The sequence below is a fragment of the Caretta caretta genome, chromosome 7, assembly GCF_965140235.1.
Source record: "Caretta caretta isolate rCarCar2 chromosome 7, rCarCar1.hap1, whole genome shotgun sequence".
NCBI classification, from domain to species: domain Eukaryota; kingdom Metazoa; phylum Chordata; order Testudines; family Cheloniidae; genus Caretta; species Caretta caretta.
In genome coordinates, this window is record NC_134212.1 from 2136207 (window position 1) to 2158970 (window position 22764).

The 22764-nt window shown below is 48.8% G+C and overlaps 1 protein-coding gene and 1 long non-coding RNA gene across 6 annotated transcripts in view; one reads left to right on the forward strand and one right to left on the reverse strand.

Moving 5' to 3' along the window:
- Nucleotides 1-831: 831 nt before the first annotated feature.
- The window catches only part of FAM3D (FAM3 metabolism regulating signaling molecule D), a 70551-nt gene continuing 48618 nt past the window's right edge, over nt 832-22764 (reverse strand). For 2 of the 5 annotated variants that reach the window (XM_075130186.1, XM_048859386.2), the window contains exons 3-11: nt 15008-15077; nt 13187-13294; nt 12407-12427; nt 11269-11392; nt 10711-10769; nt 6062-6112; nt 3172-3256; nt 2366-2492; nt 832-1304 (exon numbers count right to left, since the gene is read on the reverse strand). In XM_075130186.1, the coding sequence (XP_074986287.1) occupies nt 1215-1304; nt 2366-2492; nt 3172-3256; nt 6062-6112; nt 10711-10769; nt 11269-11392; nt 12407-12427; nt 13187-13294; nt 15008-15020 (678 nt within the window). In that variant the 5' untranslated portion in view covers nt 15021-15077 and the 3' untranslated portion in view covers nt 832-1214. Of the gene's footprint in view, nt 1305-2365; nt 2493-3171; nt 3257-6061; nt 6113-10710; nt 10770-11268; nt 11393-12406; nt 12428-13186; nt 13295-15007; nt 15078-16146; nt 16420-22764 lie in introns of those variants that run through there. The other 3 variants (XM_048859385.2, XM_048859384.2, XM_048859387.2) reach the window with 3 other exon arrangements.
- Nucleotides 13249-20383, forward strand: LOC125640613 (uncharacterized). The gene is made up of 2 exons (XR_007357843.2): nt 13249-13321; nt 18527-20383. It is a non-coding gene; the product is annotated as an uncharacterized LOC125640613 (long non-coding RNA).

The window sequence follows — 22764 nt, forward strand, 5'->3', positions numbered from 1 at the left end:
TCCAAGCAGGTGATCCAGCCCCATGCTTCAGAGGAAGGCGAAACCCACCACCCATGGTCCCTGCCAAACTGAGCTGGGGTGAAATTCCTCCCTGACCACAGATCTGGGGATCAATCTGACCCTGCACATGTGAGCCAGATTCACCAGCCAGGCAGCTGAGAAAGAGGATTTGCTGGACCACCTGAGCTCTGCTGCACCCTGCCCTGTGCCCTGACTCTGATGCTTCAGAGGAAGGAGAGAAAAAAAAAATCTCAGAACACACCAGTCCAACAGTTCACTGGGCAGAAAGATCCCTTCCTGACCACTGTAAGTGACCGGCTATAGCCCTGAAGCATGAGATTTGATTACAGTTATTCTCATAATGCAGAACTGCAGGTGTTACAAGCATGCTGAGGGCAGAGCAGGGCTTCCTGGCCTCCCCGTGGCCCATGAAGGAGGGGAACGAACAGGGGGAGTCATAGATTCCCACATTCCAAGGCCACCATGACATCCACCCCTCCCACGCCCCCCAAAGGCTTTAGAATTTCTCCTAGAAGCTGGGTTAAAGTGTATACTTAAAAAAGATATAAAAGCTTGTCTCAAAGACTCCAAGTGACAGCGAGCGCACCACCTCCCCAGCAAGCTGTTCCGATGTTTAATCCTTCGTCTTGCTAGGAAATGGCATCTTATTTCAAGGTTGAATTGATCTAACCTCAACTTCCTGCCACTGGATTTTGTTCTGCCTTTGTCAGCCAGGCTGAGAAGCCCCCTGCCTGCTGATCTCTTTTCTTGGCAACAATGTGGGAGGATTTAACTGGGAACATCACTTTTAACAACTCAAGAAGCAGAAGCTGATGCAATTTCTTCCCAAGTGGGGTTATTGGGGCACTTATTGTTTTGAGACAGACAGAAAAATTAAATGCCTGGTATTGAGACTGCTGCCTTCACCTCAACATGTGCCGTATTAATATAATAAAGCAGCATGCTGGAAGATTAGACATTTGCTGTGACTTCATTGCTGGTGTAGTATACCATAGCCTACATGGTTTTAAAGCAGTGTTTAGACACCCTTATAAGTTGGCTGGTGATTTGAAAACAGCCAGTTGGCTTGTGCTGTCACGGAGCTGGGATCAGTTCATATGCTGGATTCAGCTGGAAATGCCGTCTTCCAGCCAAACAGGAACGTATTGTTAAATAAGGCTGGATGTGGGCGTTGTTCTGACTTCAGCACACTATTAATCCATCTTCTTTGGGAGACAGCCTTCCATTTCCAGAACTTCCGGCCAGCCGTCATATTTGTTTTTTGCCGCTTCATTTTTTAAGTGCTTTGGAGGGGGAAAAATGAAATAAAGCAGAGGGTTTGGCAAGGGCAGAAGTGAATGTCAGATTTACAAGACGACAGATAATCAGTATAATGTGGTATAATGTCATCTCCCCTGCATGCATTGTCAGCATGGCTTGGAACATGGATGTTCAGCCCTGCAGCACAGAGCTCTACCGCTTGAGCTAAAGGAGAAGCTCCATTAGCTGGTAGTGGTAGTAGGCTGTTGTCCTTTAGTGGACCTGCCATTTAGTTAGTGAATTGTATATGCAAGATGAAGGGTACATTTTCAGCAGACAGTGCAGAAAGTTCAGGTGCTTACCACTTAGGGTATAAAGATTATGCCATTACAGAATTATCAACCCAGTTCTGACTCTATACATTTTTGACCACACATGCAAAAGCAGCACCAGTGTGTGCTGGAAGGAGCAGAGGTGGCTCCAGGCTCCCATCTGCCAATGCAGACTGTCTGTGCGGGAGCAGCACAAGACTGCATGGAGAGGGGAATACATAGGAGACGGTCATGTCTTGGGGCACACAGGACATGTCTCTGCTGCTGCACAGTTGCGGTCACTGGGAGGCCTGTGCAGTGGCTTCTCAATCGGTGGCTTTGGAGAAAGCTGGAATTAGGACAGAAGCATTTTGCCTCACACATTCTCTATGGCCCAGGCTTCTCCAGTGCACGTGTGTGAAGAGTGCCCCACTGGAGGTCAGCCCCGTGCAGCGTCTCAGTGTGGGGCACAGGAACTGGGCTGCAGAAGGGGACGTTTGATTTGTCCGTTTACATGCGAGGCCTGGCAGGTTCCTCCAGTTCCGTGCAGCTGTACAGCAGTGCAAGGGAACAGAGGGCAAGCTTTGGATTTGCCTGTGTGTGCCACATGGTCTCGCTGAACTATGGCCAGAGCCAGGCACTTGCCAGGCTTTAAAAAAAAAAAAAAAGAATTTGTCCGAGTCAAACGAATACCTGCAGGAGACAGGACAGCCTGAATGGTAGCAGCTCAGGCAGAAGTGGCGCTACTACTAACCAAGGCCACAGGCTTCCTCTTGGGGGAGAGGGGAAAATACCTGTTCATAGGGGCTTTTATCCTTGAGCCCTTTTGCACCCACGAAAGTCCAGTTGTCTCGGAAGGCCAGCTTGCTCGCGTGGCTACTTCCCAGGTTGGTGAGTAACGTCCGTGCTTCATCGTTCAGCCTAGGAGAAAAAGGGAAAACAGGAGAGCTGGGTAGCAGCTCCCTCATCCTCTCAAGGGAAGCCTGCACTGCCGTTCCAGCCAGGTTCCGGATCAGTGCGACGCGCTCACCAGCGTAGTGCTGAGTCTTCCCATTGGGCATTACGCAACTTGACAAACAGCTGTCACCTATTTGTTCTTTCATCTTCTCCTCTGGGGGAGACGTGTGTGCAGGGGAGTGCTGGGTTTGGAGTTTTTAAAACCATATCATTATAATTTTTATAATAATTGGGTAATGTACCTGTTGTGATATGTTTGGTATAGATGGCAGGTCAAAGAAATGTGCCTTGCACTTGGGGAAGAAGGTGGGGAGGTTCGTGATGGTCCAGAACTCCTGGGGGACATTCAGTGCAGCTTCCTGAGCACTGGTGTAATGCGTAACGTGTTCTCCATCTGACACATGGTGACTGGCAAGCAGACAGCTGCATTCTGCATCGTCTGAGGTTTCTGAATGGTCTCAAGGGGTAGCTCCCTGTAGAGCACATTATCTTAATCCAGTTTTGATTGCAATGCAAGGACTGTCTGTATGGACTTGGCATCTGATCCTGCTCCCCCAGAACTGAACGAGAGATTTGCCATTGACTTTGTGGGTGAAGGACTGGCCCTTGGAAATCAAACATCACTTCCTTGGATTATACTTACTTTGTTGCTGGATCATCGTAGGAGGCAACTATCACTATAGTGCCACTTTGGATTGCTTTCAGGAAGTCCAGTAACAGATTGATATCTGGTAAAGAAAAGAAAATCAACGGAAACATTCTGCTAAAAGACCTGGTACCCAGCCACAACCAGTTTCCCAACAGATGTTGCACAGGGATAGTGGCTCAGCATAAGCACTACGTCCTTCAGTCCTGGGAGAGTCCTCAGCGTGAATTGCAGAGGAGAATTTCACCCATAGAGTACAACAGCATTTTCCAAGTCAGACTGAATTCGCAGCACACTGACGTTAAGAGAACAGACCTGTTTCAGACGATAGACAGCAATGTAACTTCTACACAATTGCACTTGCTGGCATAACATGCATACTGGTTTCATTTAATCATGCTTTATGTTAGAAAAAAACTGCACAGAGATCTTACTGCAATGAACTTTAAGTTATTTGACTAGCTACTCGGATACTGAGGTCCTGACCGTATGGAAAGGCTATGGTTTTTGAAAGATGGCGTCTGTCTTCCACTAATAATTTCCTTTCCAATTATTCTCTTTTGGGTTTCCCTGGTGAGCCAAATGAGCCCATTTCTGTAAAGTATTATTTATAGCTTTCCTATCCAACATGGTTTAAATCAAAGTTCATCACACAGCATCATTTAGGCTAATTAATAAAATACCTCCTTGCTGATCAATCAGCCAAAAGCGATTGGGCTAAACTCATTAGGATCAAAGACAACTGCCACCTCACATACCCACTGGGCTGTTCCATGGAGTGGCTTAATGACCGGGCCTCAGATACACAACAACTGTGCATAGAATGTTCTGCCTCGCGGAGAACTGTTCAGCTGAAAATTAATTTCTCCACATTTTGGCGTAGGATCGGAGCAGGTGCCGAATGCCCCCTCAGCACCTTTTAACTTCAATGGGTTCGAAGGCAGTCCCCAATTTGCAGACGGTCCCTTGCACTTTGCAGGATTGGGCCCTTTGCACCATGTGCAGAGCTAATTTCTCCCACGGCCATGGTATGGAAAGCTGTCTTTGCCAGCAAAACTAGTGGAAGCAGGTATCAGGCATCTATTATTAATGTTTGCTCAGTAACGATGGAATTCCATTTCACTAGCATGAGTCTGGTGGGAGCAATGGAAATGAAGATTAATGGCACATGGAACTAAACGCATAGCTCGGGATCCTGATCCTGCAATCGGATACACCTAGGTGCAACGGTCTGATCCAATTGCATGTTTGCAGCCCTAGTTAGCTACATAAAATTGGATGCAGATTAGCTAGCACTTTGAGACTCCATTGCAGCCGTTACCGGTACCCACTGTAGTCACTTGAGATTCTTCAGTGTAAGGCTCTGTCTAGGGACCTGCGGAGAACTGCAGCTTCTGGACTGACAATGCCTGGGGCAATGACAATGACAATGCTGCGCAGCAAACGTTCAGCCGGTGCACAGCCACCGCCGGGGTAGGAGGGCATAAAGAGCTCTTGGGCAGAACGGGTCTAATCCTGTACACGGCTGAGCACCCAGACGTCCAGGACGGCTGAGGGTGCTTTGCAGCTCACAGGAAACACTGAGCCCTTAGCCCCGGAAAGCAACAGTCATCCTGTGCAGAAGGCCCGAAGCAAGCCCTAAGAGCCAGTTAAGCCCCTCTGAGGGCTCGAGTGGTTCCTGAGCCTAGCGCTGCCTCCCCGCACAGGTGAATTGCACTCGCAGAGCGTAAGTGACTTGTCCCTCTGTTCTTTCCACATCGGTTTCAAATTAAACATCTGGGGCCACATCCTCAGCTGGTGTAACCTGGTGTATCTCCACTGTTGTTAACAGTCCCACGCTGATTGACACCAGCTGAGGGTCTGGCCCCGCAGTGCCCAATCCTGCCCTCTGCTGCCTGCAATAGGGTAGCAGAGGTGTACCCGCATGCAGAATTTGGCCTCTTGGATACTGGCAGGTGGAATAATCATGCTGGAAAGCCAAGAGTGCGATGGCAGTTAAGGCATTTCCCCCTATCAGACTGCAGGTTGGAGGGTTCTCTGGCTGGAAGACTCTGAGCAATGACATTCCTAATGGAGAACAGCTCCATGGAGATCCTTGGGGAGTTCAGCATACAACCTACGGATGAGCTTTCTTACAGAGCTAACACCACGTACTCTGCACTTTGTGATCGGCCAACTGCTAGATACACGTTTCAGAAGGGCTGGCATCTGGGCACTGTAGTATCTACACGACACAAAACGTGGGCCCAGTACTGTCCCGTTCACTCACAAGAGGCATCCCATTAAAACCTGCAGAATAATTAATGTGAGCAGAGCGAGGGGGATTTCTATAGGAAGATAAAGACTGTTTTTTAAAAACATGCTTTTAGATGGATGTGATTAATGCAGAAAGCGACTTAGCATCCATACATTGAATCTGTAATTTACTCTGTGATAGGAGGGGAAGAAAAGAAGCTACATAAAACAAGATTGCCAAACCCCAGTGTTCAGAAACCATGAGTCAGGTCTCATTGGTTTAATAATCACAATACTTCAAAAATAATAAATATGGATCTTTTTATGCGCCTTGTTTATTGAGACATTAGGGGGCACGTTTTCAAGCTCTTCTCCACAGCCATGAGGGCCAGAAATGTCCTTTTTTAAAAAAAATATAAAACCCAAGAGTCTCATTTAATAACAAGATTCCAGGAGTAGGGGCTTAAGGAAAACACCAAACAGAAATAGCAAGAGTTGGCAGCACTGCTTAGGTCCATTTCATTTTACTAGTGAGTAAACAGACGAGAAGGTAGAAGGAGCTAGTTATCAATACTGCTTGCAATTCTCTGGATCTTACTATAAAAGTGAAGTGCTGGTAGATGCTGAGTGTTTAGGGAAAGCAAAGCCCTACCTCCAGAATACATGTCGAAGACGTCGGTTTTCATGAGCTGGCCATTTGTTCCTAAAGTGGGAAATGAAATAGCGCAATTACTTTCGAAACTGTAAGCTTTGTGACAGAAATGCATTGTTTAGTCCTTCTGTTCAGCTCACGCATCCAGGGGAATATGTGCAGAATTGCTCCTTGGTGCAATCCTGCACTTTGTAGAGGATACGGTGCCTATGACTGGAACTATGAGATTAGCACAACGATCTGGTAGTGGGGAAAGGATCTAGTGCTGTTGAATGAGCAGAGCTGCTAAAATAAGTGACACCAGGCTGAATGGCCATCAGTTCATTTTAGGTCCCAGTCCAGCAAAAGGGACCAACTAGAACAGATCCTTGTGCCACCAGCAGAGGAGGCTCAATGGAGCTCCAGAATGGTCTGAGCTGGTGGATCCGATTGCAGGATTGGGACCATAATGTGGAATGAAAACATTAAATCAGGCAATGGCAGCACCCCCCGATCCCAGGGAGAGGGGCCCGATCTGCCAAAGAGAGAAATGACACCAGCAGAAGGAAAGCGTGGAGTGCTGATCTCACACAATTCCGTAATGAAAAGCTCAATGTGGATTGTCCCAGGCCTGTGTGAGCTATTCCTAGGAATTCCTGAGTGCTAAATTCACACCCCACAGAGTCCGTCAATCTGCAGCGATGCTGCTGATAAATGACAGTGAAAGTTTTCATTCTAAAAAGAGCAGAGTACGTTGGAGGAATGCAAGGTTCCCTAAGACCAACCCCCTACGTTAAACCCTTGGCCTCCTCAGTGGACCCACTTCGGCTCTGACACCCATGCAGCCTCCTGACATCTGTGGGGCTAGGTGGATGTGTGGGCAGATTTTGACAATCTGTGGTGTCTGTAGCCAGGCTCAGGAGCAGCTGGGGTGTCTCCATCTCCGTCTTTATCACACCGCTGCCCACTCTCCCAGTCGGGCAGGAGCAAACTAGAATTGGCAGGAACTGAACGCTCTTGGACAGTCTCACGCCATGCCCCTCGGAGACTCCAGAGGCTGCCCGCTAACCCGCTCGGTGCATTGGAGTGCCGAGGTGTGACACGCAGGTGGCAGGCTGTGCAGTCACTGATAATATCATCCCATGCTGATGGGGAGGTCCATTCACTGTTAGATCTCTCTGCCTGGGTCTGTGGGATGCAGGGGAAGGGCCCAGGAGTCTCCTCGCCCCACTTCTGATGCAGCAGGGGGCTGGGCACAGTCTGTTTGGGGACGGGAGACTCTGGAGCAGCTGCGCGTCAACAGCACTCCCAGCCTCCCCAGTGGGGAGGAGAGGGGAGGGCCACGAGCTCACATCTCCATCCACATGGCCTGGGGGCAGGAGGAGAGGAAGAAGGGTAGGCTGTGGGCGGTCAAAGGCGTGTGCAAATGTCCCTCTCCTGGGCACTCCCCTGGCATCCCAGGCCAGCCAATCAGATGTGTTAGCCAGGATCCCGTGAGGGGTCCCCAGGGCAGGTCAGCCCTGCTGCTCCCTCAGACACCGGCTGCATTGGTTTCCAGCACAGGAGAATGCTACTCAGTGCCCGAACCTCACAGTGTAACGTAACTCTGGTCCTACTGACCTGTGCTGGGGCTGGGACAACAGACCAGCTCTTCCCAAGTGGTGGTCTCCTGCCGGCGGCCATGCCTTGCCCTGCTTGCCATGGGCCACCCTGTCCCCATTAAACGCCCAGCCTAGCCACCAGAACAAGGGGAGTGGTTGTGAGCCACATAGCGGCCGTACTGGAAATGGTCTTTCCTTAAGAACATAAGAACGGCCATATTGGGTCAGACCAAAGGTCCATCTAGCCCAGTAACCTGTCTTCTGATAGTGAGCAATGCCAGGTGCCCCAGAGGGAATGAACAGAACAGGTAATCATCCAGTGATCCATCCCCTCGCCCATTCCCAGCTTCTGGTAAATAGAGGCTAGGGACACCATCCCTGCCCATCCTGGCTAGTAGCCACTGATGGACCTATCCTCCATTAACCTATCTAGTTCTTTTTTTGAACGCTGTTATAGTCCTGGCCTTCACAACCTCCTCTGGCAAGGAGTTCTACAGGTTGACTGTGTGTTGTGTGAAGAAATTCTTCCTTTTGTTTGTTTTAAACGTGCTGCCTATTCATTTCATTGGGTGACCCCTAGTTCTTGTGTTATCAGAAGGAGTAAATAACACATCCTTATTTACTTTCTCCACACCAGGCATGATTTTATAGATCTTGTCATATCCCCCCTTAGTTGTCTCTTTTCCAAGCTGAAAAGTCCCAATCTTATTAATCTCTCCTCATATGGCGACGCTCCATACCCCTAATAATTTTTGTTGCCCTTTTCTGAACCTTTTCTAATTCCAATATATATTCTTAGAGACGGGGCAACCACATCTGCAAGCAGTATTCAAGATGTGGGCGTACCATGGATTTCTATAGAGGCAATATGATATTTTCTGTCTTATTATCTATCCCTTTCTTAATGATTCCCAACACTCTGTTAGCTTTTTTGATGGCCTCTGCAAATTGAGTGGATGTTTCCAGAGAACTATCCACAATGACTCCAAGATCTCTCTTGAGTGGTAACAGCTAATTTAGACCCCATCACTTCATATGTATAGTTGGGATTCTGTTTTCTGATGTGCATTACTTTGCATTTATCAACATTGAATTTCATCACCCTAAGGGGTGCCATGTTATGTCCATTTTGTTGCCATCACCCAGTTTTGTGAGATCCCTTTGTAACTCTTCACAGTCTGCTTTGGACTTAACTATCTTGAGTAGTTTTGTATCATCTGTAAATTTTGCCCCCTCACTGTTTACCCTTTTTCCAGATAATTTATGAATATGTTGAATAGGACTGGTCCCAGTACAGACTCCTAGGGGACACCACTATTTAACTCTGTCTATTCTGAAAACTGACCATTTTTTCCTACCCTTTGTTTCCTATCTTTTAACCAGTTACTAATCCATGAGAGAACCTTCCCTCTTATCCCATGACAGCTTACTTTGCTTAAGAGCCTTTGGTGAGGGACTTTGTCAAAGGCTTTCTGAAAATCTAAGTAGACTACATCCACTGGATCCCTCTGATCCACATGCTTGTTGACCCCCTCAAAGAATTCTAGTAGATTGGTGAGGCATGATTTCCCTTTACAAAAACCATATTGATTCTTTCCCAACAAATTATGTTCTTTATGTTCACTGCCATAGTATGGAAAGCTGTCTTTGCCAGCAAAACCAATGGAAGCAGGCATCTATTATTAATGTTTGCTCAGTAACTATGGAATTCCATTTCACTAGCATGAGTTTTGTGGGAGCAATAGAAATGAAGATTAATGGCACATGGAACTAAACGCATAGCTCAGAATCCTGATCCTGCAATCGGATACACCTAGGTGCACCCCGGGCCCCTTTCACTGCTGCATTACCCTCGTCTCCTGCCTGCACAGCTGCACTGGTTGCAATAGAACCACCCGGGCAGAGTAACAGTGGGGCCCCTGGGGTCTCTCTTTCTACCGGAGATGTTCTCTGATAATCGGCCTTTTGTCAGATTGACTTCAAGCTGCCAAGCTGAGCTCCCATTGCGGGGGCATGGCAGCTCCTTCATGCCGGAGCTGGGCCCTTTCCCTGAAATGCCGACCAGAGAATTCAGTTCTCGAGTTAAGGATGCCAGTGAGCAGAGAGACAAAGCTACAGTGTCTTTTATCGTCTGTCCCAGTGGCTTATGCCCCAGCTCCTGCTAAATGGGTTCCTAAGGGGTGCCATGTTATGTCCAGCAGTAGGAGAGACTCAGAGCAAACCTACTGATACCTGACCGCCTTCCATTAACTCTGCCAGGGCACAGCTTGCTGAGCCCGCTTTCCTCCCTGTGGGGGAGCTACCTGGTTAAAGCTCTGTGCTTTTTGTGGGGATTGCTATTTAAACCCTGAGCTGTGTTAACACCCATTGAGCTCTGAACCTCCCAGCTATTTTCTCATTGCCACCGTATCTTTCTGGAGACCGGCAGGATGAGGGACTTGGCTCTGTTCAGTGCCCAGCCAGCAGTGTCAGTCTGTGTTTCTGGGGCCTGTGCCAAATTCGGCATCGGGCCAGTGATTTTGCTCACTCTGGGAAACTCAGCAGGGGGTGCTGGGACTAACAGGGAGAGTACAAAGAAAAGTTAAATGACGAGGGAGGTTTACTCCAGGAATCAATATGTTTTTGGTCAGCAGCCAATAAGAGGCCAAACCCTGAGGTCCCTGCTCCAGCAAGACTAGATGAAAATGGAGTGAATGCTGTTCAACAGGAGTTTGCCTGACTAAGGACTACCAGAGTGGGCCCAATAATGCTACTTAATGCTCTGCAATGCAAGAGTCAGATCTTCACCTGGTGTGAGCTGAAGTCACTGGACCTGGGCTGACCTCCACTAACTGGGATCTGGCCCTCTATTTGCTGGGCAAGCATTAGTTAATTGAGAGACAGCTGACTCATAATTAAATAGGTAACTAGCTATAAACCTAGAGCCCAAGGAGTCATTACTGATCAGTTACTCATGGAGGTGAGCAGCTGCCCAAATGCATCAAAATGGCTGGGGCTGCAGCCCTGCAGTCGGTGCGGGACAGGGCACCCTGTGTAAAAAGGAGAATGATTCCCATTCCGAGAACTCACCGTTTACTAGTGCGATGTTTAACCCTCTGCCAACGTTGCTCTTCACGCCACTCATGATACTGGAAATAAAGTGCAGAGAATAAAATGGCAAGTAGCATCATCCTAGCAATGTCTGTGCAAAGGAAAGAGCCCAGCATGGCCATTTGAAAAGGGCGTCCGCAGGGTTTGGTTTAGGCCAGCTGCAATGTCCATGAACACAGCAGCAGGGAGACCTGTTTTCAAAGGGGTTTCAACCCCATTTGTGCCTGTGCCCATCACCATTGCTACCCAGCAGGCTTTCTTCTCCTGTTCTGCGAGCAGGTGCCGTCCCCAGGTTCCCCCCACACACAGCCCACATACTATGTAGGGTCCAAACTTGTCCCTTGCCTGAGTCTGCTTTTGTCAAGCAAAGAAATTAACAACATGACAAAGAGCGGCTGAATCCCTCTCCCCAGGCTTGGCTGCTGCTAAGGTTCCTCCCTCACGGCTGCTCAGCCAACCCCTCCAAGTCCTCTCCCGAGAGAGTCCTTCCTACCTCCAGTGTAACATGGTGTTTTGGTGTGCTACTTCAGTACTTACATCGTATTTTCAAAGCACATCGAAGGCCCAACAACATTGGCTGCTCCACTCATGACTTTAAAGGCAAATGAGTTTTCGGGACAACTTTTTTGGTTACCACACTTGTTTCGTGGGGGTTGGGTCTCTGAAGGGAATGAAGAGCAGACTGTAAATTGCACTGCATTGCACAGGCAGCCTGTGAGGGTTTTCAATACATGGGCCAAATCCTGAGGGGACTGACTCAGTTTCTCTAGACACCAGAGGGAGTTTGCATCTAACCTGAGCAGAGATTTCAGTGTTTGGGGCACTGGGTGAAATTCATCCCTGCACAGTTGTGTGTGTGTGTGGGGGGGAGGGCGGGGTATCACCTTGGCAGAGCACCACACGAGTTTATTGTTCCGATATTGGCACGCAACCATTCTGGGCAGAAAAGCGAGTCTGAAATAACTGCAGCATCTCTCAGGAAAGAGACGGACTGGGGTAAGCTCCAGTAGCCAGTGAAATGGAAGTTGCTGAGCAAAAGGCTCATTTAGCCGAGTCCCTTGAAAGTTTAACGAGGAATCAGTGTATCAGTGGAGGGGGTGAATCAGGCAGGGCCTGGCGCAGGCGTGTGTGATGCTGGTTCAGAGTGAATCGTTTGCCATCGCTAGCAGAGTGCAGCGTCCAGAAGGGGTTTGTCCCGCCCCAGTCAGCGGCTGTCTCAGCAGGCAGGTGAGTCCCAGACACAGCATCCATCGAGTGGAGACTGCTGCTCTCACTGCGTGCAGTCGCACCTGGGACCCTCGTCTAACTTCTGGCATCGCATGGGCCGGAGAACCTCGCCCAGTGATTCCTGCGTCCAGCCCAGCACCTTGCTGTGAGCCACAGCGCATCTTTCAGAAAGACACCGAGCCTCGAGCTGGCGTGCTTGGGAAGGCTCGCCTTGGAGGGGGCCGCTTGACATCAATACGGGGGGGCAGAACTGGGGCCTTGGTGTGACTCTCTGACAACAAGTCAGGCCCCAGGGATGAACTCCTGGCCCCACAGGAGTCACCAGTAAAACTCCCAGGCACTTCAGCGGGGCAGGATTTCACCCCTTGCCTCCCTCGTTCTGCCAGCACTTCTCAGAGCTCCGTGCGGCTCCGGCATGGTACAAGTGACATGAGAACGGTATACTCACTGGGCAGGTCGGGGCCGGCACCTGGAGAGACACAAACAACAGCATTACACTTCTGAGACATCCTGCCCTTTTGCCGAGCCGAACGAGAGACTGGGCAGCAAAGGAAGTGATTGGAGGAGGAAGGCGGGTGTCTGGCTAAACAAGCCTAACCCACCGTTCTGGATTAACGGGGTCGGCTGGGGAGACCCACCGCTTCATAGAAATACATACATGAGTCTAAATGAGAAAAGATGATTTATCATGGACTAACTGACCGGGCGCCATGGATGCAGAGCCAGTAAGCGCAGGGGCAAACATCTATGCCCCAAGCCGGAACATCTACACAGCTCTTTATAGCCCTGCAATGCCAGTCCCACAAGCCCCAGTCAGTGGACCCAGGCTCTGAGACTTGCTGTCACAGGTCTTTTTCTGCTGTGTGGACATACCCTGTGTGCCTAGCCCATGGCCCAGGGCCCCATGTGGGCATTAAATGGCGCAGAGTTGGAGGACTTGGTGAAGGTGAGCTAATTGGGCAAGCAGGACGGAGAGTACGCTGCCCATGCAGACCCACTGCAGAGATGGATGCGAGATCTTACGGTGCCATTCCCGTGCCCTGAGTAAATGGGTTCTGTGGAGGGGATATTGGGCAGAATACCCCATCCCACCAGAGGCAGGACCACGAGAGCTGATAGGATCAGTATTGCCACAAATGACACATCCCATGGAGCCACCTATTTCCTCCCAGGGGAAGCCTTGGATGTATTCCAGGCTGGCCCCAGCAGTCCTGGTAAATCACCGTACCCAGCCAGCTCCGCAGACTGACGACCTTCCAGCCGGTGTTGAAGTACGTCTGTACAAAGAGCCAGGTGGTGCCCAGTGAGAACATCACAGTCGCTATCCGGATCAGCCCTGCAATGGGAGAGAGAGACAAGCGTGGTAAGTCGCAGCGCTCTGGAGAGTGGAGTAGCTCGGCCCCTGAGCTCATTTCCCGCCACTTGCCAGGGACCACGGGTCACTCTCAGAGAAGGACGCAAGTTCCTGGCAGAATTCTCCTCCGATCTACAGAGAAGTAAAACGTGACTCTCTTTTTTTAGCTGCCCGAGAGCCCCCCTGCAGTCGGAGCCATGGGGGCAGACCCCTGCCCCCACACAGAGCCCCTTTGATGTGGCCCTGCACTGGTGCAGACATCCACCCCCGTGGAGCCGGGGCCCAAGTAATTACCAGCATTGGGGTTAGGTAGGCCATCAGCGCCAACCCTGTGCCTGTTGTTTGGCTGTGCTTGCCCTCCACGTCCCTGGCCCTAGAGCACAATGCTGCAGAGGGCTAGCCAAGCAGCGTTCATCAGCCAGTTCCCATGCAGCTGCAGAGGGAGAAGGCAAGAGAAGAGACAACCAATACCCCTGACAGCTGCGTGGGGAAAAGAGCAGGTACTGCCAGATCCCCCTGGCGGAGGGGCAGGAAGGCGGGGAAGGGAGTTCTGCTCATCCCCCCTGAGGCAAAGGGATGGGGGTGCTGTAAAGGTGGGGTTCTCCGGCAACAGCAACGTCACTATATGTGGGTTCCACTTAGCTATGAGCCCGAACCGCAATGCCTAGAGCCAACCCTCTTCAGAGCTCAGGGGTGTTCAGAGCTTGGGGCACGGCCCTCGCTGGCTCCAGTGGGTTTGCTTAATGGGGCCTGCATGCAGCAAGAGATTGAGTGGTGAGAGCACGAGACTGGGAGTCACGTTCTGCCACTGGCCCACTGTGCGACTCTGGGCTAGCCGCTTGGCCTACCTGTGCCTCAGTTTCCCATTCTTACATACAAATAATATGGGCCTCATGGGGCTTAGCCCGAGTTACTGGGGCTGGGTTCGATGCGCTGGGTGGAGCTGCTGGTTTGTGCTATGCAGGAGGTCAGTCTAGAGCAGTGCTTCTCAAGCTATCGGATGTGGGGGACTGGCAATTTTTCCCCAATGTGCACGCAGACCAGCAGCTGATGGCTCGCGGACCGGCACCGGTCTGCGGACCACCACTTTGAGTAGCACTGGTCTAGATCATCATAATGTTTCTTCTGGCCTTAAAAATCTTTGGCTCTATTAATGAATGTTTCTATAGTGCTTTGAGGTCTGTGGGCAAAAGATGCTACATAACTGCAAAGCATCTCTGAGGCATTCAAAAGCCATGTAAATCCAAGTCCTTCTTGAGTTCCCAGAGCTGGGAGCCTCCTGACTTCCCCACCTAGTGACTAGCTCCCGTTGAACAGCTGTTAATGTAAATCTGATTGGTGTTTGGTTTTAAAGCAACGGTCAGTGGAGCACAATGCTCTTTCCCTGCCTTGGAAACATGATTGGAGAAAACATTTATATTGCATGTGAATGTCTCTTATGGAACCAAGAACCTCTCCACAGTCATCTCTTCCCCAGGCTGGAGGGATTTCACTGGAAAAAAGACAATAGGCTGAACTGTATAAAAGTTCTTCAGAAAAAGGCTGCACACTTATTGACACTTCGATCCTTTCCTACTACTCTGGCTGGATGCGGTAATTTAGAGGTCTTCATGCGAATGAGAAACAGGCCCAAAGAATAGGAACAAAGAGCATTTTTTGTAATCATTATAAAAGAAATATCCTCTTGCCTCTTACCTGTCAACCTCATTGTAGCGCTCAGGTACAGTGGAATCTGGGCTGTAATCAAAGATCACAGGTCAACCTGCTGAAACAGAAAAAATATCTTGAAATGTAACTGTCCTCCAGCAAACCCAGGTAAGCGGTAGATTAAAGAGCTTACTTGCTGCGTAACGCTGCTAGAGCACCACAGAAGTATCCCATTTTACATATTTATCCCCAGACTGGATTTAGCTGCCATGGCTCTTGTAGAGCTAGTACAAGTCATTTTTACAATTTTCAGAATTTTTATAATTTTGGGTCCAATTGTATGACACCAGCAGACATTGTTTTAAACTTACTTCATTTTTAAGACCACCCTTGGCTACTCACCACTTATTCTTTGGACCCACCAGTAATGTTTTACGTTCTACTTCAAAATGGATCAATTTTTTTTTCTATCTGTTGCCGATTATAATAAGAATAATGAGTTTTGAAATTACTTGAAAATTGGATAGCATATTCTTTATTACAGAATATTTCAAATCATAGTTTTGTTGCATTTCATAGCTGGATAATGCAAAGCACATTTCTAATCCTAAAGCGTGCTAAGCACCAGGTGAGGACATGGCAAGGCTTGACCTTGACAGGTTAGGGAAAGTTTATTGTCACAAATCAATACCGTCAAAGAAACCACAGTACCTGAATAATTGAAAATAGTAACAAGCAAATGTTACATGCTCATATAGATCTCCATTCTTTGCATCACATATTTGATACTTTTTTTTGGCTACACACCCGAAATGGGAATTATAACTGTAACAGTTATTAAAGTTCATTAGGATAATTTCTAATGTAAATAAAGACACAGGACCAAATTCGATTCTTACGTGCCCTGGGGTGGCACCAGAAGTCTGCCAAGCACTTTGGATTTACAGTGGAGTAAGATCAGAGTTTGTCCCACAGGATGAGAGTTTATCTAGCCTTACTCAGACATAATCCCATTGACTTTTCTGGGAGTTTTGCCTACATAGGGACAGAGCATGGACTATCTGTCTACTCTTATAAGCCCTCACTACCATTCTCTTTGAGCACCTTCAGACCACAATGAATTGGACTGTCTGACCAAATCTAACCCCTTAGCAGTGGTAAAAGGAAGCGGGAAAGGGGACATTTACCTCCTGTGCTGCTGCCTATCCCCAGGCTGCTGCTTCTGATCTGACACACACACTGCAGGTGACTGTGGAGGATGGATCCCTTACCGCAGTTCCCGCTTTACCACTTGTGATTGCTCTGGAGCTGGGAGGCTAATTTTAACGGCTCGACACACGCCCCCAGCTCTGCTTAGTTCAGCCTTAAAGGAGCAAATGCTACTTTTGTTAGCTCTTCCTTGGAAAATTTCACACCCGAGCTGTGCTGGGTTCGGTGCCTCCTGACTGTCGGGCACAGAATGAACGCTGCTGCCAGGCTGCGGTGGAAGGAGAGTGCATTTTGCTTTTATGTAAAGATGAAAGAAAAAAGATCCTTCCCTCGAGTCTCTCCCTTTTCTCCACTGACCCTCCCATAACCAGATTGACAGGTCATGTAATCACTGGGCCAAAGAGTTAATGGCAAACCATCTCCCGGATCTTTCTTTTCCTGCTCAGACTCGGACAATAGTTCCATAGTTGTGCAAGGGCTGAGTGTCACCTCAGTCCTCAGGCTGGTACTGCCAGTGTCTCCAGCCCTGCAAAGTGGGTATGGAGGGGCATGGCCTGGCCCCTCTCTCTGCACCCCACAGAGGGGCATGCATGCCCTGACTGCAAGCCGGTGAGCGCCCAGAGATGCTGTGGCTCCTTGAAGCTCGTTGCCCCTCTGGCCTCCAGCTGGGCGGATGCAGCTCCACTGCCCCCCTCCCACAGTGGCTGAGCGCCTACAAGGGCCATCCAGCCCTCAGAGCATGTATGACATGATTCTGCTTGCATCCCAAAGTGCTTTTTTAAGAGCTGGTGGTGCCTCCCAGAAACCAGCCTGTCCAGGACTCCACCCTATGGGCCTTTGCTGCATTCCTGCAGGAGATCAGTGCGGGGCTGGAGTGCCCCACCAATGCACAATCAGATCCCAGAGAAGGAACTTACGTCTTGCCCAGGGAGAGTGGAGATGAGCTGGAGGGAAAGATATGCCCTGCCTTATTGGCCCAGGAGGTCTGCCAAAGCCAGCAATGAACTCAGACCGCCCGGCCAGCCGAGTGCCTTACCCATAAGACCCTGCATTTAGGATGGGCAAGTTCTTATACTCTTAGCAAATTATTGCCCCTTCTCCCCAAGTCTCTGCTAAGCCAAAGGGTTTCAATCAGATTACAAGGCTGTACTGGTTTTACTTTTACTTCATGCGAATATTGAAGTATGCCAAGGAAGAGTTAATGACCCCGGGCTTACCAGCCCAAGCCATGATGTGGGATAAAAGATTGGCCTTCTTTTCCTTAGCTGCATTTTAAAGGAGCTCCAAAGCTTGCTCTCTGTGTGGTTGCGTCACATCTAGGTTTATTATTAACATGATAAATAGTTGCTAAGCAATGTATTGCCAGTTAGCAGCATCGTGGGTTTTTCTGACCCCAGAAGCCCTTATTTACAAGAGATAATATTCTGGCAGTTAATTTACTCCAGGGAAATATTGTTCATGCCCCAGCCATTGACCTTGACTGTATGAATCAAGGAAAACAGGGGCCAAAGTCAATTTTTTTTCCTTTTCGGCCAGTATTGAGGTTGTAGGTATTTCTCTGGGTTGGAGTGAACGTAAGAGACACATTCCTCTCTACAGCTTCAACGTCCAAGGAAAGAAAAAGTAGGAAATTCCATCCTGACTTGTTTTACTGGAGTCCTGTTATAATGTGAGAAACTAAGAAACTGGAGAACTGCCCCCATAGATCCATCTCTGATTCCCAGTAAAGGCTAGACAGTGGAGACTGAAGGGACTTTGCCAGATTTTAGCTGGCTGCCTATTCTTAGCATGTCCACAAGATGATCCTTTAGCTGCGGTCCAGCCATTTAGGACCATTTACAATCAGGGGTTCTCAAACTTCATTGCACTGTAACCCCCTTCGGACAACAGAAATACTACACAACCCCAGGAGGGGGGACCGAAGCCTGAACCTGCCCGAGCCCCACCATGCCAGGTGGGGGGGTTGAAGCCGAAGCCCGAGCTCCACTGGTCCCAGGCGGTGGGGCTTGGGCTTCGGCCTGGGCCCCAGCAAGTCTAATGTCAGCCCTGGTGACCCCATTAAAATGGGGTCACGACTCACAGTTTGAGAACCCCGATGCAGAACCTCCTGCATCTTACAGGCAACAAACCTGCAGCCAGTGCTTCCTGCATCCAGCCCAGCAACGTGGGCTTGAACTAGAGCATAGAGATGTCTGAGCCGGATGCTGGAGAATTTGGAATAGAATGACAAAGAACAATTCCTCAGGTTCCCGGCTGGAACTGCCATTCCCTGACCAAGTGTCAGATTGCTGAAAGCCTGAAACAAACGTCTCAGCCTGTCTTCCACACCGCTATTAACGTCTGTGTACTTTCACCCAGCCAGTTATCCGGGATCTCGAGCTCCAAGGGCCAAGACTTAACCTCATGAATAATCCTGCCTTTCTCGGGGAGCTGCACTGATTTCAAACGCACCCAGGAGCTGGCTGAGTCAAGCCCTTTGGGCGAAGCGTAAGGGACTTGCAAATGGACAGCTCTAAGGATATCAATGGCAACCACCGTATGTGCGGGGGAGTTACCAGACCAGCCCCTCTCCAGAATGGCTCTGTTCGTGGGAGTCCGCCTGCTCTGTCTGCCAGCGGCGATAAACTTGCGCACATGAGAAGAGAACCAGGCCCGCACTGCAGCCGCCAGCCACAGCCAGGCCAGGAAGAAGAAGAGGGGGTTATGGGGCAGGAGCGTCAGCCCGAGCTGCCCAGCTCCTCTCCTGGCTTGGAGACTCCATCCATTGCTCTGGCACTGGGCCCAGCTTTCTGCAGGTCACTGGGCAGGTGGCCCTTTGCTGAGGGGCCAATGGACACCGAGGACTCCCCTGCACTACAGCCTCAGGCCCAGCACGGCCGCGGCTACTTGTCAGCCAGCCGAACGAGGTCCCTGGCAAGCGCATCCTCAGGCTGTAGAGGCTGTGACTCCCTCCTGCTGTGCCTGGGGCAAAGGCATGAGAAAGGAGGAGACCTACAGCCTCCTCCTTCTTGTGGCACCACCATGATCCCCGGCACGCAGCAGAACGAGAGTGGCCGAGAGTCACAGGAATAGCACCTAGGCCTGGCGACTGCTACGGGCACCATGAACGGCCAGACCTGCTCTGCAGGGCCTCCGCCTCCTTCTGTCTCTGCTGCGGCACCTCGCTCTCCCCCGACTCCAATTCAGACGAGTCTGGGAACACAGCGTGTGCTTCCTCCACCTTCTGCCTTTCCGAGCTCTGAGCTCCCACCCTGCCCAGCCCCGAGTGCAACACCCGGGACTGAGTCACCAGATCTCCGTGCTCTGCCAGGAGGAGCATGAAGCCAGGGAGTCAGATGGGGGCAGGGAGTGGGGGCTCCACCCTCCCAGAGCACTGCCAGATTTCGGGCCATGCAGCCTTTTCTGCGATGATGTGAGGGAGGGGGTGTTAGGATACAGATATTCAGGCCTGTCTGCAAAGGCCTGTACGCTAAGAATTTAGGGGTATTCTTATCACTTGGCTAGTTAGAGGTATAAAAGAAAGAATCAAAATCACTGTCTGCTGGTGTAAGGTCCTTCTCTTACTGTGACAGTCTGAGGCCCTGTTCTTAGGCTAAGGCCTTTGGCTAAGCAGCAGAGGCAGCCATAAGCTGGGAAGCGACCGGTCACCTCCTCACATCCCAAACTAGTCACATTGAAAGAAGGTGCTATGGGGCTGTTACGAATACAATCCTGTCCTGATAACGCCTATGGCCTCCAGAGAAAGGGAAGTGCCTAGAAGATGTAAAAGGAAATTGAGGTTGATAGTTTTCTGTCTGATAAGAACTCACTTATCAATAGACACAGCTGGGAAACTCTTATGTCTTTATAGATGTAGTTGTGAAATCCCCACTTCTGTATTGTTTTGTCATTATAGTTCCCACTTTGCTATTGTTTATTGGCACGGTCTCTGTCTGGTTCTGTGATTGTTTCTGTCTGCTGTATAACTAATTTTGCTGGGTGTAAACTAATTAAGGTGATGGGATATAATTGGTTAGCTAATCATGTTACAATATGTTAGGATTGGTTAGTTAAATTTCAGTAGAATGATTGGTTAAGGTATAGCTAAGAATATTACTATATAAATTAGGGGAAAACAGGAAGTAAGTTGGGATTCGAAAATAAGGAAAAAGGAACTTGTATTTAAGCTTGCTGGAAGTTCACCCCAATAAACATCGAATTGTTTGCACCTTCGGACTTCGGGTATTGTTGCTCTCTGTTCATGCGAGAAGGACCAGGGAAGTGGGAGAGTGAAGGAATAAACTCTCTAACGGGGGATCTCCGTGACCAGATCCTGTGCAGATTTCCTCTCCCTGCTGTGAGTATTGCCATAAGCCAGGAGGCTGCTGGCACCAGGAACATAAAACAGGGGATGGAACCTTGAAAATCCATGTGCTTGTTTTCACACCACTATCCCTAGCAATGAAAGAAACCAGGAAAGGGAGATACAGAAAATATAAGGATGTAGGATGGAAGGGACCTCCTGGGCCATCAAGTTCAATTCCCTGCTCTCACAGGCAACCTCATCCCATCATCCTCTTCATAAAATTATCAAGCTCCATCTTCAAATGAATTAGGAATTCAGTCAGGGGAAGGAGTGTTTCCAAGAAGGCTTTTTTCCCAGCATTTCCCCTTTGCACTGGCAGCGGCTTCACCCCCAACCAAACCCCATTCTAACTGGCCCCAAATCCCACCTTAACAGGAAGAGAACCACTCCCAGGAAGGCTCTTGCAAAATAATCTACAGAACCAATTGCTTCCTCCCCTTGCCCAGCTTTTATCCATCACACAATGTGTATTCATCTATACTCTTGTTGATTTTGTGGCAGGGTATGCAGAGAGATAAATGGCATATAAACCAATAAACAGTACATCTTTCAGCAAGTCATTTACTTGTTTGTGCCATTTGTCTCTGATGTAACCCCAAATGAAACTCATTGGATCAAATCTGCCCCGATGAAATCCCCAGCACTTCACTGCAATATCCCAGGGATCATTTAATCCCATTATTTCTGTGATGTTCCCTTTTAATTGTGTGGATTGATTTTGGAAGATCCACTGAAAAGCAATGGAAGAGGAAGCAACTAGCCAGAGAGAGAGTAGAAAGGAAGAAGTTGTGGAAGAGGTGGGGGGTGAAATGTACAGATTGTTTGGCTCAACAATTAAACCCTTTCCAAGAACAAATCGATTTCTTAATAAACATTATCCAGGCAACACTTTTCCTCCTTTACAGGACCCCTGTCAGATACTAACATTAAAGGAAACTCTCTACCTGTTAGATCTTGGATCTTTCGAAGATATTGTTTGCAGCAGTCAGTCCTTAGGAGAGAAATTTCATGAAATGCACATATTCTTAAAGAGGTGAAGGGTTCATGTAGCGTTCATGCACCTGGAAACAGTCAGGGCACAGCCTGATTGTTGTGTAGGAGTGATGCACACATTGCTCTGTCCAAGGACATGGACCATGGGAACATGAACCATTAAAAAGTCAATTAAAAAACATAAACCGTAAAAAGCTTCCTTAAACTAGGCTCAAGGCCTAAAAACAAAAATTATAATAAATAGAAACTAGTAAATAAAAATATTAATCAAAATCATATTATTTCCTTTGTTAATGCCTTTTGCGGTCAAAATATATAATGCGCAAATAAATAAATAAAAAAGCTAACAAAAGCAATCCAGTCAGCAAACCAGCCTGCTTGCTTGCCTAAAGCCGTGTCCTGCCTTGTATTAAACCGCCACAGAGAGGGCTTCAGAGATTCAGTACTTTCCAGTTTATGAATGTTCACATTCTCCTCTCAATAGTGGAGGAAAACTCAGGTTAGTTTCCCAAGGAAAACACTGCTCTCTCTTTTTTCCTTTTCATTTCACTGCTGCACTTTTCTCTCTCTTCTGGCAGGCTGATGACCTCAGCTCAGCCACCTGGTTTCAGATACATGCTCACATACACACTCATGGCAATAGACATTTCTAGCTACTGAGCTGACCAAAACATGGAAGTTGAGGATTTTCCCTTCAAAGAAGAGATCAAAAGAAAAGTAGCACAGACAAAAGACAGACCTACATCCTGAATTGTCTCTCACATTCGCTATGCAGCTTTGGAAAAAAATTAGGCCAGCCCCTGAACTGATGTAAATCAGCAATGCTCCATTGATTTTAATGCAGCCGTGCCAATTCCCCCCTGCTGAGGATCCGACACCGTGCCTTCTAGCTGAACAGATAGATACAATTTGCTTTGAAATGATCATTGTTTTGTTCAGAGCATTTGCAAAATGTATTTGTTTTGACTTCAAAAATACCGGGCAGTTCAGAGAAGCAGGCAGATGAGTGAGCCTGAGTTCATGCCTTAGCTGTGTATTTAAGACGAGGCAGCATCTTCCCCAGCAGTCCCCCTCCAGCCTTAGTATCACTGTTCTCTGTGAGGATGTTCAGGGTGGTCTGTTTAAACCTTTTTCCTTCTTGCAAGTCAAGGAGGGGAGATGCAATCCTGCTTGGCAGAAGTGTGGAAAACCCCGGCTGACAAATGGGTCTCTAAGGAGACTTCCTGGCCCAGTCAATCCCAGGCTCTTTTGAGTTGTA